General features: G+C 29.3%; 1 protein-coding gene across 1 annotated transcript in view; it reads right to left on the bottom strand.

Moving 5' to 3' along the window:
* LOC107443800 (solute carrier organic anion transporter family member 74D) overlaps nt 1-19,631 on the bottom strand; it is a 160,478-nt gene that overhangs the window by 6,483 nt on the left and 134,364 nt on the right. The window contains exons 5-6 of the mRNA XM_087156017.1: nt 19,505-19,594; nt 13,007-13,243 (exon numbers count right to left, since the gene is read on the bottom strand). Coding sequence (XP_087012143.1) covers nt 13,007-13,243; nt 19,505-19,594 — 327 coding nt within the window. The remainder of the gene's footprint in view (nt 1-13,006; nt 13,244-19,504; nt 19,595-19,631) is intronic.

Here is a 19,631-nt window from a genome sequence, read left to right as displayed (position 1 = left end):
AGTAGAACTTTATATATTTTGTCACTAATGTATTGCTACAAATATAAAATTGACGCTTAGATAAAATAAAAGAATAAATAAATAATAATATATTACTTGTAAAAGATTGTAAGATAAATAAAATGAAGAATTAATTCATAATTTTTGAAACATTTGTATAAATGTTCTTTTCTGGTGGCACCACTCAGAAAAATTTCTCCGCGTAGCATTGTATACGTACTTTCTCTGTATAAGAACTTCTCATGCAGTGAAACAGTTTTACAGTTATAGAAACTTGGCGATAAAAATGTTATTGAACTCATACTAAATTGCTGACAATCTATATACCGTAAACCGGGGCGAGTCTACCCATCCAGAACGAGTCTACCCATTTTAGTTTTATTTAATTTTCACTATTTTAAATTGCAAATAAAAATTTTTTTACCGACGGAGGACTTAGTTCAGACTCTAAGGAAGATTGCGCTGTAGTAGTTTGATCCGTTTTTATTTATTTGGTGTCTTTTTAACCGACCTGTTCAAACGTCATTTGAGAGATTTGTATTGAAAATCAGCAAACTTTTAGTTGGTGCTCCGTAAGTATATTATTATTATTTCCATTTTCACTTTGGTTAAGTGATAAGCTTATCTAAGACTAAGATTACATTAATTTTATATGAAAAAAAGCCAAAAAGAATGTAAGTTTTGCTGTTGTAAATAAAAAGTCAGAATTCGCGGGGTGAGTCTACCCATTCGTATTTAGTTTTAATAAAGCATAATAATATAATTTAGAACTTTGTTTATATTAAAATTAAGTCATTTTAAATGAATTTGAGTATATTATTTTAATTCTGCATTGATAAATTTATCATTAATAAGAAAATTTATAGGTTAAATGTAAATGCAAATATAAAATATGTTTATTTTACCTATTTTTTCAATTTTTATATTACAAAATTAACTTTTTTTATTTAATGCAAGTTAAATAAATTATTATTCATAAATTATTATTATCTTCCAAAAGAATGGGAAAAGTATTTTTCATGATTCCCAATGTTTGAATTTCGATTTTGTTAATAATCTTTAATTATTATTATTTATTAATAATTTAATTGTAAATTTATATTAATTTTAATTTATTTTTATCAACAATAATCAGAAAAAAATGTTATTTTATAATGTTAATGATTATAAAAACAAAACTGTGATCAAAATGTGATAATCGATCAAATACTCAATTTGTGTTATTTTATGAATAAAAAAATGGAATATATAATAAAGTTATGAATTTTACTTCATAAATATCCTATATAGTAACTAAAATAACAATTTAATAGTAAAATTTGATTATTTACAATGTTATCATTCATTTTAGTAGAATGGGTAGACTCGCCCCATACGAGAGATTTGTCAGCAGTTCTATAAAAATATACAGTAACAGCGTAACTTTTAATATTTTCTAAAATCGATTTCACAGCTTTAAAGAGGGATAAATAGCGATTCCGAAACACCTATTAAAATTCTTTTTTCTTTAATATTTACAAAAGTTTGACCACTTGAAAGTGGACAAACTGAAAAAATGGGTAGACTCGCCCCGGTTTACGGTACATATTATTTTATGTATCGATAAAATTTTTGAAATACTTGAATCGATGTTTTTCCGGATCTCACCACTCAGAGGAAACTTTTGTGAACGTTCGTGGTAGGGTAGTATGTGCTTTCACTGTATCAGCATTAACCATGCAGTGAAACACTTTTGCAGTAATAGAATCATGGAGAGCAAAATGTTATTAACCATTTATTAAATTGCTGATAACCTATACAAATATTATATGTATTAATATATAATTTTTGAAATTTGTACGTTTGTATTTTATTACTTGTATCGATATAATTTTTGAAAATTTTAATAAATGCTATGTCATTTGACTTCATAATAAATTTATGATAATCTATGCATACATTACTATATGTATAGATATAATTTTTCAAATACTTCAATGAATGTTTTTCCAAGTTTCACCACTCTGAAAAAAACCTTGTGCAGAAGCTCTTGGTAGCGTAGTATGTGTTTTCACTCTATAAGCATTAACCATGCGGTAAAAGACTCTTACAGTTATAGAAACTTGGCAATCAAAATGTCATTTAACTCTATATTTAATTTCTGAAAACTGTACACATATTATTTTATGCATAGTTATAATTTTTGAAATAATCGAAGGGAAAATTTTTCCAGGTTTCACCATTCTTAAAAAAAAAAAATTCTTTGGTCGCTCCTGGTAGCTTAGTATGCATTTTCCCTGTATAAGCACTAACCATATAATACAACACTTCTTTAGTTACGTAAACTTAGTGATTCTATGTTATTTAACACCATACTAAATTATAGAAAGTCTATATAGATATTATTATACGCACAGATATAATTTTTGAATCGTTGCCAAATTTAGGAAACCGTTTCGAAACCATATTGCTAATCTTAAATGATGATGTGTCTATGTATATTTATATCGTCTACGTTATATTAATATCGGGTTGAGTAAAAAGTTTTCCACAAAAAAAAAAAAAAAAAAAAACAATTTTGTAAAATGATAGATACATGCAAAATCATCAAAGCTAAGGAGGATAGTTATCTCCATTTAAGCCAACAATGGTCTACCAGCGTTTTGGCAACATTTCAATCCTTTCTGCGAAGAACTGTGGCTTGCGCGAATCCAGAAAGCGATCGACCTCATCATTTGAATGGAAGATTGTGCCATCAAGATGCAGCTGCAGATATGAAAACAGATAGTAATCGAAAGGCGCCATGTCTGGCTTGTATGGTGGATGTTGCATTTTGGTGTAGATAATAAAGTTTATAAAGATAACACAAGATAATAAAGTTTTGGGAAACAAATTGCACAGTTGTGTAGTTCCAACTTTCAGCTTTAGAATGCAAAAACCCGATTGGAGAAAGGCTAACTACCACTGGAATGGCTGCTGTTGGCGCGGAGATATCTCCTCTTGGCGCAAAACTTTTTACTCTACCCGATGATTTTAGAATGTTTTAATTGTAACAATTAAAAACAAGTATTAGAGTAAATAAATTCACGATATTTTTTTCCACAAGGTAAGAACTTGTAAAACAAATAAAGCGCCACCTTTTTCGTTTCGTACGATTTTATTACCAGGCGTAAGGTTTTCCATACATTTCCGTAAGGTTTTCCATGACGTAAGGTGACGTAAGGATTTTCATGACTCAGGAACATATTTTCGATAAGTAATAACAATATTTATGAGACAACTAGCTTGTTAGCAGAGTTTATTTGCTTTTATTTCTAGTGAATGTTCTTATACATAAAATAAAATGCATAATTCTATGAACAATTTACGCCTAATCACAAAAATTTTTGTGTTTGTATTTTTTTTATGAATAATTGACCACTTTAGGTATACTTTCACATGCAAATGAACACTCGTGTACTCGTGATTTTATTTCAAAGGAAGGGAGCATATTTTCGGTGTTCTTAATTTCTTATGGGAAATAAAAAAGCATTAAACACTTAAGAAAACTGCAAGTATTTAATAATTTCCAAGCTTTTTTTTTAACTTAAATATTCGCTGCCGAGGAAGGCATAAAAAAATAATTAAATGAATAAATTTGAAAAAAAAAAAAAATAGAATAATTAACTGGCTCATGTAAACATGAATAAATATTTCTTAATAATTCCTCATGTTTAATATCAGCCAATTTTTTATTCAAAACAATTTCATAATTAATTTTCTCAACGAAGTTCGTCTCCTTTAAGTAATGAAGTAGTAACTAAAATTCGAAAGTAGTTTGTAGTCACTGCATTTAAATAAAGGTACTTGTAGTTAATTACATTTGTAACAAAGTAGTTGTAGTAACCTACAAAAACAATGTAGTTTTTCTGATTACTATCTAAAATATATAGCATTAAGTATCCGCAATTTTGTGTAAAACTATTTGATTATAACTAAGTATTAAGCTATTTATAATACATGTTTGAAAGACATTTTTCAGAAAACTGGTGTTGGAAGGTAAATGGTGGGAATGAAACCTTATCCTATATTCTTTCCTTGCAATAGAAAACCATACAATAGAAGCTAATTTTATTTATTGAAGCTAATATTTCCTTACAATAGAAACTAATATTCCCCCCTGCATTTCAGTTCCTTGGGGGGAGGGGAGGGAGTGTTTTATCACTGAAAGAAAAGTCTGACTAAAGTCTCCAAAGGTATCTGTTCTGGGCAACTGTTTCTCGGTAAAAGATGGACAGATTAATGATTATACTTTTAACAAAGTATATTTATAGTAACTAGTATATCTAGTTTTATTTGCAATGCAATGAAATGATAAGTTAAAAACCATCTGAAATAATTAGTTAAAATTAGTCTATGATTAAAATATGAAATTTCGATTGAAACAATTTATTTGATTTAGAAAATATTACTACTATTTTTCTTTGGGATTTTTGCCATAACATATTTATTAAACAGATACTAAACTAGTTGTTTTCCCGAAACGATAAGGGTAAGTTTATTCTATTGTTAAAAAATTTTTAAAACAATAAGTAACAAAACTCAGAGAATATAAAATATTGATTATATGTATAATATAACATATTTATACTAGTTTAATTTAAGACTAGGTTACTTCAAAAGGCAACTTATCGTTATGACTAAATGTAAGATTCAGAAATGAACATAGTTTGTGTAAAATAGCTTTAAAAAAGGTTTTCTTTAAAAATATTCTGTTAAAAACTTCGGTTTTTGGTATAAATAATAATAATACGTTTATAATAATTCTAATTAAAACATTTTATTACGTCAAAAGACAATTTATCGTTACGACCATATGTAATAATTAGATATGTAATATTCTGAAATAGTGTAAGTGCAAAAATGATATTTTTCCTCGCAAATAAAGTGCTAGATGTTTTTTAAGTCCTTTTTGCAGACATAGTTGGTGTAAAATAGTTTTCAAAAAGGCTTTCTTTAAAAATATTTTGTTGAAAATTTATATATTTGATATTATATATTTGATATTATATATTATAATAATAATACGTTAATAATAATTCTAATGAAGACAACCGACCAACTTTTAAGACAACTTATCGTTACGACCATAGGTAATATTTAGATAAAATGTAAGTATAAAAATAATATTTATCGTGACAAATTAAACGCTATATGACTCTTAAGTCTTTTTTTTAGGCAAAATTGTTGTAAAAGAGCTGTCAAAAAAGTTTTTTTTAAATTTTTCTTTACTATTAGATAGATTATTATTTAGAATGAGTCGTTTCATTTCTAGCAAAAAAATTCTCTCTTTTTATTTCCTTTAAAAATATTAAAAGTTTTGTCCTTGATACATCCTTCTACATGTCTACAACTTGTAAAATGAAAGCAGCTGTCATTGTTGAACAGCATGTAATCTTATTAAATAGTCTACCTCCAGCTATCTTAACTCCTACGCTCGAAACGCCAGCTATTCAGAACGAAATTATGTTCGGTAACATCATTGGGGATTAGGTAGTTTTTTTTTATTTTGTTGTACGTTTAGTTTATGATTTGAGAAAATACAGTCGTAATAATTTTTGCAGGAAAAAAAAAACGAATTTGATCAAACTTAAGAAAAGAAACACAAATTTCAATATTTTGCTTGCAATAAAAATATAAAATTTTAGTACAAATAGAGAAATAATAACTTCTTTTTTTGACGATAGCCTACACTGTAAAAAGTTTTGGTGTATAGTTGCTACTATTTTTGATATTGAGGTAAACTAAAATTTTTTTACAGTGCAAGCAGTCACATTTTTTGTTTACTTTTTCATTGTTATAGTTTTATTAATTAAATAATTAATTAATTTTTTTGTTTACTTCTCTATTGACAACACACATTCTCATGCGCATTATAATCAATTTATGACTTCATTGAAAACCATACCATATGCCAAACATCGATAAATATATACTTTGGGATGAATTATTTGTTAGTACATATTAATGAATCTGTCGTTGATTATTAATCATAAATATATTTGTCTGAGTAGTTCAGGTATTTTTTAAATGAATGAATTATCAAGATTGAAAACTTGTATTGTATTCGACTATAAACCGGACAGTTTTCATAAAAATATCAATGTTCTGATAATTAAGCTATATAATTGTTTTTTTAAAAACTAATTTACTAATTGAAAAGTCAGAAGTATTTAAATTTGGGAATTATAAGCAGCTAAAAAGGTATCGTATTCTACTGAGAAATAGACAGTTTTCAGAAAATTTCAACTTGCTGGTAATTAAGCGAGATTATTTTTAAAAAAAATATTTTTTCTGTGCCTATAAATAATTTAAAAAAAGTTTATAATTTTGAAAAAGTACAGGAATAGGTCCGAGTTAGGGAATAACTTTTTGCTCTGAACTTAGTTTGTAATTATTAAAAGCTAAAAATAATCCTAATATTTGTTGTAGATTTTTAGCTTTTAAATTTTATGTATAACTACTTTACATCACTTTCTTTCTTGCAATTATAAATATATTTCTTGTTAAGCTGTTCCTATTACACTTAAATAGTTTTACAGTATTACATGAAATTAGTGTACAGAACAGTTAAAATTACAGTATGACATAAAAAATACATTTTTAAAAAAAAAGGAAAAAAAAAAACTTTTTTTTGAACAGATTTGATTGCACTCTTCCCTTATTGTAAATAGATTTAAAATTTAATGTGAAATTAAACTATTGCTTTTATTTGGAATTATTCTTGCCATTAAAAAATTACTTTCTGTGATTTTCTTCTTAGTTTGTTGTTTTTTTCTCTCCTTAAACTTCTAGATAGATGTTTTTTTTTGCAGATGATCATACCTGTAAATAATTTTCTAAAAAATATATGTAAGGTGTTCCGTAACTACTGCTCTTAGTGTATATCTTCAAAATCCTTCTCAGACATGGAGAATAAAATAACACTTATGGATCACAAACTAATGCAAAAACAAAGAAAAAAAATATTGTTATCAAAATCTAATGATTCGTTAACAAAGAAGATTAAGATAAAAAACAACAAAAATTGCTTGATTGACAGAGGACACTGAAAGCAGGTAAAAAGTGACTAGCACTTATTAGCCAGCATTCCAACTGGTTTTTATGTTTTAAATCCAGCCTTTCCAAAATGGTGATTTACCAAATTTTGAAAGCGCTTTTGAGTTTTCCTCGATTAAATGTTAATTTGTGAACCCTAAAATGCATACTTTTTGACAAAGATTCTTAAAATTGATATTAAAGGTGATGATTAAAGAACATCCTGCATAGTTTTATAACAGAAAAATACCAATTCAGAAGTCTTCAGTGGAGAACCAGGATCTTTGACAAATTTTGTATGGACTTAAAATGCACATAACCAGTCGCCAGAATTTTCGCAAAAAGTTGCTGGAACGGTTGTCAGAATTTCCTTTTCAATTGACTCCGATTTGAATCACTATGTAATTTGTTCACTTGTAACTGAAATTTATTCTGAGGAGTGATCATTCAGAAATTCAATCATTGCAGAAATTCGATCGAAATTTCTATCATTCAGCAAAAATAGGTACTCCAGATTTCTTGTTATAAACTATCAACGATCAAATAATTCATTTGAATCTTCAGCAAAGGAGGAATTTTAACTTCCGTTGACTTTTTGAATTTTATAATTTGACATCCTGCCTTCAGACTGTTCCTGAAAGTTTTCGTTCTGAATTGCTCCAGTAGGTAACCTGAAAAAGGAATTTAAAAATTAGTAAACTAATTATACATTTATTGATTAATTGAATTAAATAATAGAGAAATGTACACACTAGAATATAAGTAAACTGTATCAAATAAGTGGTGATAAGAATTTCTAAGTTCATGATACATAATGTGTGATGTTGATACGATGAATCGAAATATGTTGAATTACCGAATTTTTGAGGATTATAGAATTTTTTTTGGAAAATAATTTCTATTTTAATTAAAAATTTTTCGAAAAGCTCTTTTTTTCCAATGGTAAGTAAATTATAATCACTGATCGATTCCAGACTCCCAGTGTAATAAATGATGACTGGTTTACGTTAAATCTGTCTGGTCACAAAGTCCTCCATGTTCCCATAGCAAATAAATATCTCTAGGGTTACTGAATTGGAGATTGATTGTTCTGTGGTTCAGGTCAAAATTACAATCTGTGGATGAATGAATGGGTCCGCCTTATAAGCGGGTGTGGCAGAAGTAGAATTATTAGCCATAGATGGAGCCACTGGAAAACAAGAACAATCGCATCCCCTTTGCCTTAATGACCGATGACAACAACAACAACAATTGATCTATTCATGATTTTAAAGAACTTTTATTTCCAGAAGTTAATCTTTGATTGTTAAACTGACTTTTTTAAAATTTTAAAAAATAAGACGTTAATTAAAATAATTCTTCTCCGTATAATTTATATGACAATAATAATAAAAAAAAGACATTTAAAAGCCCATGTCCCTTGTAAAATAGTTCACATCTTAAGGACGCTTCGAATAACAATGATAGAGAAGTTTTTTCTTAAAAAACTCACGGTTAAAAGACGATATGGGGTTAATGTTGTTTTATGATGTCATTTTAGTAGTAGTTGTGTTTTTAAGAAAATATTAGTGATATTCATAAAAAATATTCGCATATTTTAGGAATATGTTTTTTGAGAAAGATTTATGTAGAAATGCTATTATTATATATACACGCTGGTACTCTGGTGATGAGACAAACTATGAGGGCTGTTGAAGCTCTCTAATTTATTGTTGATATTTAATATTGCTATGAAAATAGTGCTATAATAGTAAATATATAATAGAAAATTCTATTACTGCTATATAAATAGTACTATTTTTTTGTATACTGATGTATGTTAAGAACTAAAGCATTGCAAAATAAATAATGATAATAAGAAGACACGAAAAAAGTTTATTTAGAACATACAAGGCAGTTGTGATTGGCTGTTAAACTCTTTGATGCAGATTGGACCCTTTATATATTTTTTCTGACTCTCTAATTACAAGCAAAAATATATTTTGGTATTTTTTAATTATAAAAAACAGTCTACTAGAAAAATCTTATAGATTATTGGAATCATATTTGTGCTAAAAGATAAAATCAAAGAGGAGTAGTTCGAAATTTTTTTTCATTCATATTTAAAAATTTATCAATAATTGGTTCTGCAAATTAAAGAAAGCAATGATAAATACTTTACTAATTGGAAGAGTTCAAATTATAATTATTTTTAATTTGCTAAAATACTTGAAGGGATATATTTTTTGAAGTAAAATAAATTCGCGAGAGAATAAAGAAGGTATAAGGTTTGAAGTAAAATAAATTCTTAATTAAGCCACTTTATTGAACTTGATAAAATTTTAAAACTTATATTCGAGTTTATACAGTTATTCATTCAAAAAAGTAAAACATTAGATTATAAACTTACCATTTTTGTAAATGCCGTCCTCCTAAGATGTCTGTGACAGTCTTCAATAGCAATTGTATTTTATAGAAAAGATCTTGATGAATTGTAGCATTAGGAAGGCGCTTCGCTGCTATTTAGTTTCTAAAATTCTTTTTAAAAGATTAAATAATGCGCTATAGTGCGTGAAAAAAGTTCTTGAATTGAAAGCCCTCTGATGCGCGAGTATTTCGTGACGTAATTCATATTTACGAGTTAGTGTACTGTAAAAAATGTTGCTGTATAGTTGCCACTATTTTTGGTGTTGACGTAAATTAAAATTTTTTCAGTCCATGTAGTCACATTTTTTATTTACTTTTTTACTGATGTAGTTTTATTTATTTATTTATTCAATTTTTGTTTGACTGGCAACAAATATCTTTATGCGCAATAGAAACAATTTATGGCTTCATTGCAAAACCATTTCGCTTAAAATGCAAGTACATGTTTAGTAATATCGTCGCACTAATTGTTTAAAAAAGCTGTTATTTCTTCAATTTTATATGATTTTTTTTCTCGATAACTACATTTTTGTACTTAGAAATCTATTTAGTTTATTTCAGCACCAAAAATTAGGACAACTATACTGTAAAAAAATGGTATAGAGTTGCAATCGTTTTTGGTGTTGAGGTATACTAAGTACAATTTTAAACAGTTATCGTGCAAGAATTACATAAAAATGACAAAATAACAATTGTTTGAAAGCATTTGTGCGAATATATTATTCAAAATGTTCTTCTTTTTTAAAACAATCCATATGGGCATTAAATATGTGTTATCAGTAAACAAAAAAATAATAATAATAACTACAACAGCAAAAAAGTAAATAAAAATGTGACTACATGTACTGTCAAAAATTTTAGTTTATTTTAACACCAAAAATGGTGGCAACTATACACCAAAATTTTGTACAGTGTGTATAACAAAAATTTTTATAGTGTAGTTACAGCTCATGTATAATACTAATGACTTAATAATATGAAAAAAAAGATAGTTGAATTATCTTACCTTGAATTAAATGGCACAGTATCTTTATGACAATAATAGAATTCTTTTACTTAAAATCAGTCATTAAATCATTTTCTAACAATTTCAAATATTACAAAGTCACTGATTCAACTGGCATTCACTTACTTTTATAACTTGTACGAAGGTATAGTTTTGACTAAAATACGCATAGTGAAAATTTACAAGTTAAGAAAGGCCTTAAAAGCTTTCGTTTGTTAGTTTATTTCCTGAAAAACACGGTAAATTTTTAGAAGTATATTAAAAAAAATAATACATTAGTTTAACTTTAATAAACCATTTCCAAAAAAAAGAAAAAAAAAGATTATGAACGAAAATTTAAAATAAATGAGATATACTTTAACTCATTAGAAAAATAAATAATCGAAGAAGGATTTTATATTTGACGCAATTAACTTGATTAAAAACTTCATTCCATTCAAAAATATAAAAGTTGGAAATAACAGTCGACAAGTTTCAATCACTCAAAAATAGCACCCATTTGCAAGATTTTCAGACATGAATGAGGCGAAACTAAAGTGATTTGAAATATACGAAATGTAAAGTCGCTAACGAAAAATGGAAATATGAAGGCGAGAAACAAAAATAAAAAAATGGCAGAAGCTGAGAGAGAAAAAAATATGAAAAACGGAACAAGAAAAAGCCCAGTGGTCGAGAGAATCAAGTCTGCGCAAAATGCCTTTCCACTTACTATGGAGAGGTGGCGAGGAACTAATGTCGTTAACAATGGATCAGAATTTATATGAATAGAACAAGATTCCAACGCATCAAGATGAGCTGAGGTTACTGGAGTGAAAATAATGTTACCATCGTCGAAATTGAATTTATATCTAATATTCCAACAATGTACAACAATTTATGTCCGTTTTTTTTTATATTTCAAATCACTATTGTTTCGTCTCATTCACGTCTGTCAAGTTTTTATAATAGGTGCCTATTTTTGAGTACTTGAAACAAGTCAACTGTTATTTCTAACTTGTATATTTTTAAAGCGAATGAAGTTTTTAATTAAGTAACATTTTTCCGCTTCTGTTTCTTGAGATTATTTATTTATCAATGTATCTAGCTAATAAAAGTTCTTTATGCATCCATTGAAAATAAGTTTGTTTTTAATAAATAACTACACAATTTATCGACATTTCGTAAGAAATTAGTATTTGAATAGTTTCGCCAAAAATTAGTCTTCAGTATTTCATATGATAGAGTTATAGAAAAGGAAATTAGAATAATTAACATTCCTACCTTTAGTGCGGGGAAATTACATGCCATATGACTGATGTTTTGTCTCTAATTTCAATTCTAAAACAGTTTCGATCAAACATCTCAAAAAATTGTGAATTGAGTTTAATACATTTCTTTTGTATTCAATACAGAATATATATAAATCTGTAACATACATTTTAGTTATTTCGATAACATAATTCAATATTTTTTTTAAATCGGACTATAACAATTTGTTAAATGAAGGAGTTAAGTCAAATATATTCAATATAGAAGAAAACGCATCAAAATCAATTGGTCGTATTTTCCTTATGCAGTTAATATTGGTGTAAAAGAATCAGTCATATGACACATACTCCTTAAGGGGAACACAATCCTGAACTTTACTGTAAATCACGCGTTTCTTTGTTTGCATTTTCTGAAAGCTTATATTGTGTAAAAATTGTATTTACATGATTTTCTAAAATTCGAATTTTAGGTTGAGTTACGGAGAATGCTATACACAGCAGAATCTTCAAGTCGTATTATATCTTAATAACTGTTATATAATAATTAACTGTTTACAGTGCCTTACCTTTAGAAACTGCACCACCAGTAGCATCGGATATATATATTCACCCGTTTTCACTTCGTTTTTAAGAAATTGTAGACAATTGAATTCTTAACAATGTAGCGTCAATTTTTTTTGTCTTTATTTTTTCAGCGTTTTTATGAGTTTGATTTTAAAATTGTAATTTTGAAGCTCATAAAAAATTGAAAAAGAGAGATAGAAAAAAGATAAGTCTTACGTTATAAATTTTGGTTGCTAAGTTAAAAAGATATGCATGGGTATTTTGTTACAATGATTTGTTTTATTTCCCGAACTTTTAAACGCACCTGAAAGAATAGCAATTGAAGTTCAAAACGTTGCATATGCCCCGGTCCCTCTGGACTGGAGTCCGATTCTTTAAACCCGCGCTGCATGTTATACAACTTTGTATTGGTCATTGCTGCACCAACAAAAATTTGAAGTTCTAAAAATTATTTTAAACCTGTAAGCCCCCCAGAAAAAAAAATATACTGAAATTTCCCTGCAACGCTTTACAATTTCAAACTTATATCATTGAAAAACAAGTTCTTGGATGCAGAAAACCCTGACTAATCTCAGAGAGTTGGCTCATAATTTATACACTATAAGCTTTTAGAAATAGCAACAACGAAAAAAGTCCATTTTCGATAAAATTCAGGTTGATATACGAATATTCTTTAGAATAAAATCACTTATAACATTTTAAATCATAAAAAATGACGAAAGCGTACCTTTCAAACTAGGCTTTTTGTTAGCTTGTTTCTTGGGAACTATGGCAGGCGATTGATGATGTTGATGTTTAGGGCATACAACTCCATTATTTTTACTTTTCTGAGATTTTAAAGGTAAGTTTCGAGGAAAAGCCATCATTGGAAAAGAAGTAATGATTAAAGCAGCTCCAACAATGAAAACACCTAACCACCAAGCACCGATCCACTGAGGGTCATCAGCTGTTATTCCAGGGTTAGCTGAAAAACAATTATTATTAGTTAACTCAAATCAACTCAAGTTAAGCTTACAAATAAACATTATACACTGAGAAAAAAATATGGCATGATTTACCATGTTTCTGGCTCAATGGGAACACTAAAAAACTCGACAATTTTTACCGAAGCGCTTTGGTAACATTAATAAGAAAATATGGTTATATAGTAGGCTATAAAATTTGGTAAATGTTGTAAAGTTTGGTAATTATATCATAATACTTTAGAGCATGGCATAAAAACATTTTATTCAATTAATTCCGTAATTCAATTTTTAGTTTTGCCTTTTTTACAATGTGTGATATTAAGTATAATTTTGAAAGCCAAAATTTCCAGTAAACCGTTACCATATTCGTATGAAAGGAAAAATTACTAAATGAATGGTTCATGCACCCCATATTTTGGTTTTCTTAACCAGTTGTATGTTTTATTAATCAAAAATATCGTTACCATACAGTAAGGTAATTTTACCAGATTTCTTTTTCCGTGAGTCAATGAAAATATTTAAAAGTAATTCAGATAGCATACGTCATAGATCAATTGTCAAATCCAGTGTTACATGTACATTTTGGAGCTTATTGGTAAACTACAGCATAAAACCATGGCATAAAAAACTTTTATTCGGGGAAATATACTTTTCAGTTTTGTATTTTTTTGTAAACATGCGATAATAAGAACTATAATTTTGAAAACCAGAGTTGTTGTTGTTGTAGTTCCTTTACGTCGCACTAGAGCTGCACAATGGACTATTGGCGACGGTAAGGGAAATATCCTTGAAGATGATCCGAAGACATGCCATCACAATTTTGATCCTCTCCAGAGGGGATGGGTCCCGCAGTGGACTGATCGTTAAGACATGGTTCCAAGCAGATCACCGAAGTCAAGCATCACTGTTTGCGGTCAGTGTGCGGGTGGGTGACCACTTGGATTAGTCTGCGTAGGGACCGAGGGTGTGCGGTTAAACTGTTCTACCGTAAAGTGCTCGACTTCGAGTGCAGGTCGTCGGGCTACCGAAGCGGGGGTGCCATCCCCTCTGCAGAGGATCAAAATTGTGATGGCATGTCTTCGGATCATCCTCAGGGATGTTTCCCAGACAGTCGCCAATAGCCCATTGTGCATCTCTAGTGCTACGTAAATGAACTACAACAACAACCAGAGGGGATGGCGCCACCGCTTCGGTAGCCCGACGACCTGCACGCGAAGTCGAGCACTTTACGGTAAAACAGTTTAACCGCACACCCTCGGTCCCTACGCAGACTAATCCAAGTGGTCACCCCCCGCACACTGTCAGCAGCCAGTGATGCTTAACTTCGGTGATCTGCTGATCAGTCCACTGCGGGACTTTTGAAAATTTGAATTTCCGCTAAACAGATACCATATGAACGGAAAAATTACTAAATGAATGGTTTAATACCGTATATTTCAGTCTTCTAACCAGATGCGTGTTTTCTTTTTACCATAAATGTCATCAACATACAGTACGGTGAGTCACTGAATATTTTAAAAGTATTTTAAATGGCATATGTCATAAACCAATGTCAAATCCGGCGTTAAATGTACATTTTGGAGCTTACAGGTAAACTACAGGTAGAGAATGGCATAAAAACCATTTATTCGAGGAAATTTACTTTCCAGTTTTCCATTTTTTACCGAATGTGTAGTATTAAGAGCTATACTTTTAAAAATCTGAACTTCCGGTAAACCGTTACCATATTACCAAATGAATGACTTAAATACAGTATGTTTTAATTTTATTTACCAGAATGATACTTTTTTTTTTCCAGAAGTGCCATTACCATACAGTAAGGTAATTTTTTCAGATTTTTTTTCTTTGTGTAGGCAATTTATATTCGCATAAACAGACATGAAAGGGAAATAAATAAAATTTGGAAAAAATTGGTCAGGTATCAGATTATAACATACTATACTACCATACAAAAGGAAATAATTATACGCAAATTAGGGAGCCCGGGAAATAATTAAAGAAAAAAAAGGGGCGTTGTACTTTAAAAGCTGTGCATATATATGGCCCCATATCACCCCCTAATACCAACCCATAATATTCAAACTTGGTCAGGCATTATATTATAACTTACTGCACTACCTATATATGGGGGTTTATAATTATTTTTACAGCTTTATACTCAAGCACCAATATGTTTTATGAGAGCTTTGCTCTACTTTCCTGTAATTGCAATTCTAAAAACTTTAGTCTTAAAAAATAAATAATGTTTAATAAATGTTACGGAAAGTGGATAAATACTATCGGCTCCGTTTTTTAATCAGTTCGGAGTAACGGATAATTTTATTTGCTAACTCCGGGAAACAAAAACAAAACACCTAAAATAATTTCTAGACGAAAAAAAAAAGAAAGAAAAATAGAAACAACCCAAAGCAAAAACGCAAAAAAGAATTGCTTACATTTTGCTAATTCGAAATGTGAGCTTAGAAATGTCCTTTTTTAAAAGCCTTATTTAATTGTATTTTTAGAAACTTGATCTCAAGATTATTTCATAAAATACATAGATCATCCAAAACATTGGCTTTACTTTATTTCTCTGCATTCTTGTCTATCTTGTCTTATGAGCAATTTTATATAATTAACTTTTACAGGATGGTTCAAGGTCTAGTAATACAATTTGAAGGGAAAAACTCGATTTCGACGCTATTTATATAAACAGCAAATTACAGGATGAGCGGGACATCGATAGATAACCAGACAAAATTTTTTCTTTTGTGTCTTCTTAGACTTATCTAAAGACGTCAAAAAGTCTAAAGATAAACTTTCTTGAAATATTTTTTTTATAAATATAATAATACATATATAATAATATATATGCGAATATAATAATATATAAATAATAATACATCAAGTTTCATGGACATAAATTGTTTGCCCCCTTGATCTGCAGTATTATATATCTCAACCAACAATTATGTAGTCCGAATAATATATGCATTAAAGATTTCTCTTAGCATAATGCCTTTTATCTAACTTATTGAAGGCCGAATAGAAGTTAGATAAAAACAGATTTTAGATATCAAAATATAAGTCAGATAACTTATTAATTAAATCCTCAACTCCGGCGTGCTCAGGCACATTGAAAAGTATATATCACGGGCTCGAGTTTCATTTTATTTTATATTTCACAATCGGTGTTGAACAGCAAACCGATTTTTGCGTTTACTACTATCAATGTTTAACTCCGTAACTATGTAAGTTTGAACCCAACCCAGAACACGAAAAAATCCTGGATCAAGCATTGGGACAAACTAGAATTCGAGGAGCACTTTTTGGATGAAACTACCATCACTTCCGTTACAATGGAGAGAAAAAGTGCAAAAACCTCCCATGGTTAACCCGACGAAAAGAGAATTTTAATCCATGATCTGTGTACTACTGAGGATATTTTTAGATCAGAGCTGTGATCGATTAAGGCCTTGGCAGGATTAAATCAGTCAGCTATTGCTGGGATTCAAACCAGGGGCACTTTATTCGGTGATGAGAGGTCACATGATGTGGTCAGATTTTATTTCATTTTGTAACCGTCGTTGAACAGCTGATTCAATTTTGAGTTTACGACTACCTATGTTCAACTCTGTAGTCTTGTAATTTTGAATCTAATCCAATACCTGATCCAGAATTCCTGGATCAGGTATTGGGAAAAATTTGCCTTAATGCAGGACTTTTTGATGGAACTAACCTGCATTTTGCATTACATAGAGAGAAAAAACAATGAAAACCTCTCACGGTTAGCCAGAACTGCAAGGGGACTCTTACCCATGATTCGTCTGCCACTGAATGTATTTTACGTCAGTACTGTGGTCGGTGCGAGCCGGTTGCGAAATTCATATCGACCAGCCATCGCTGGAATTCGAACCCAGGTCACCAATTGAATAGCGAGCGCTCGATCTTCTGAACCCTATCCTCTAGCGGGTTCGGATTTGAAATCTTATGACTCTAAAAGTCAGATTGATCTCATAATAAAAGTAAAAGTATTTCCTAAACAGGCCGGCCAGGGGGTCAAGGAGGTTACGTCTCCACAAATTAATATCTATAAGTATGATGTTGGTAATGCATCTAGTACTTACTGCACACTAGCCGCCTTTACTTTTCAAACAAGCAGACACATATCGTTCTGCAGCTGGATGAGCTTAAGGTCATGACCAACTATAGAAGGTCAAGCATCTTACTGTGAGAACTCAACACTTTAATTACTGTGCTATAGCAGGCTCCAATCTTTTTTGCAAAAACGCATTTTACATTTTTGATTTTTGAAGCCTTTAACTGAAATACAGAATTCTGTGTCGATTACCCAATCGCGTACAGAAATATTAAATACAGTCGAACCCCGCAATAGTGAACCTTCAGGGGACCGAAATTTCGATTCACTATAACCGGGAGTTCCCTATATCCGTACTGCTAATAATTTTAGCTAATTTTTCCGAACAGTTCCCTTTTATAACACATTATTTAAATAAATAACCCATAAAAAGAAATACAACAATGATTAAAAAGTAATAGGTAGTAACAAAAAATGTGTTAACTTTTATATTTTGTGACTCTTCCTTTTTACGTACAAAAAATTTAGACATGGCCTTTATTGAGAGATGGGAAACTGAGGTAGAAGAGGTAAACATGAAAAAATGCTTAAACCTACATTCCACTGAATAAATGGGTTTAAAACTTCGGTATATGTATTTCATGTAAAAATTTCAAAATTACTGAAAAATAAAGAAAAAATCAGTCGAAGCAAGAAAAAGTTCATAATATCCAATTTCCTCTCTTCTTTTGGCTCATTATATCCACAAAAAATAATATTATATGTGTATAGCAAGGCTCGGGAGCGAATATTCCGTTCACTATATCCGGAAGTTCACTATAAACCATGTTCACTATAGCGGTGTTTGACTGTATAAAGCTTAAAATCATTAAGTGTAGATGAAGCATTCTTTTTCTATGTAAAAGGACATAAAGGTTTTAGATAAAGATCAAAATAAAAATTTATATATAAAAAAATTATTTAATGTAACTTCTTTCATTCTAACACAAATCTTCATATGAATTATTTTTAAAGAAGCTTCTTGAAATGAAAAAAAAAAGTGAAGTAAAATTACCATTTCAGGAACAGAAAGGTTTTTGTCACATGATACAAAGTAAAGAAAGAGAAAGTGACTTGAATATTAATGAGTCAGACGCGTCTCCCATTTCTGATACCCTGATGCGCGACAGATTCATGATATCTATAGGATCTGGTTTTTTGAGAGAGTAAAATGAGAATTTCATTTCCTTCAAAAACCCGCATGAATACTTTTTTTTCCATGTGAATTTAAATATTCATATCTTCATTGGTGCATTGAAATGAAACTATAAGTTCATTTTCATTTTAAATGTCGTCGTAAATCTGTTGAGAATGTGCTCATTGGTTACTATTAACATTTAAAGAAATTTGAAAGATTTTTTTTACCGACGCAAATAAGGAAAAAGGGAAACAGATATTTTATTTTATCGGCTAATTTAGCGACTTAGTAAAAACCAAAATTAACATAATTATGAGCAAGACTTAAAAGTATGTATTGAGAATGAGCCAATGACATTCATTTCCTTTTTATATACTTATTTGTTTTTAAAAAAAAATTAGTGTCAATTCATCGAATGCATTTTAAAAGCTTTAAAATCTACTCTTTTCATTCAGTTTTTTCATTTTAAAGTAATTTGCAATTAAAGTAATTTCGAGACACAGGTGCATTATAAAGAGCAATATATAAGGATAGCTATTCTTTATTTTGAAATAACTCTAGTAAAATAATGCGTCCTGAAGAGAACCTTTACGTCTATTTCATCTCTCTCTCTCTCTATCTGTATATATATATATATATATATATATATATATATATATATATATATATATATATATATATATATATATATATATATATATATATATATATATATGTATGAAGTTATGTAAAGATAGTCACGTGAAAAAGGTTTTGGAAAATATGCATAAATCAAAAAACTTTTGAAGTAGAAAAAAAAAATGAAGTCGTCACACTAAAACTACAAAATTGAGATCAAATGCCATATTTATCAACTGGAGAATTCTAGACGGATAAAAAAAATGATGAAATAGCTCATTAGGAGGACTAATGAGCATTTTTAGTTGGTTTTTTTGTTAGCAAAATTAGAATATATATGCATGATAACACTGAAAATCACTTTTAATGAACGAAAATATTACTTACCAAATGGAAAATTGACATAAATGCTAGTACAAAAGGAGCCTAAAAGGAAGCCAAACACCGGACCAAAAATCCTAACTCCAATCGTTATACCTGTAACAATAAGAAATAATATTTTTATATAATTGTA

Source organism: Parasteatoda tepidariorum, chromosome 12 (genome assembly GCF_982258835.1).
Source record: "Parasteatoda tepidariorum strain Cologne lab strain chromosome 12, Ptep-v5.0, whole genome shotgun sequence".
Lineage (NCBI taxonomy): Eukaryota > Metazoa > Arthropoda > Arachnida > Araneae > Theridiidae > Parasteatoda > Parasteatoda tepidariorum.
This window is presented reverse-complemented; position numbering and strand designations above follow the sequence as displayed.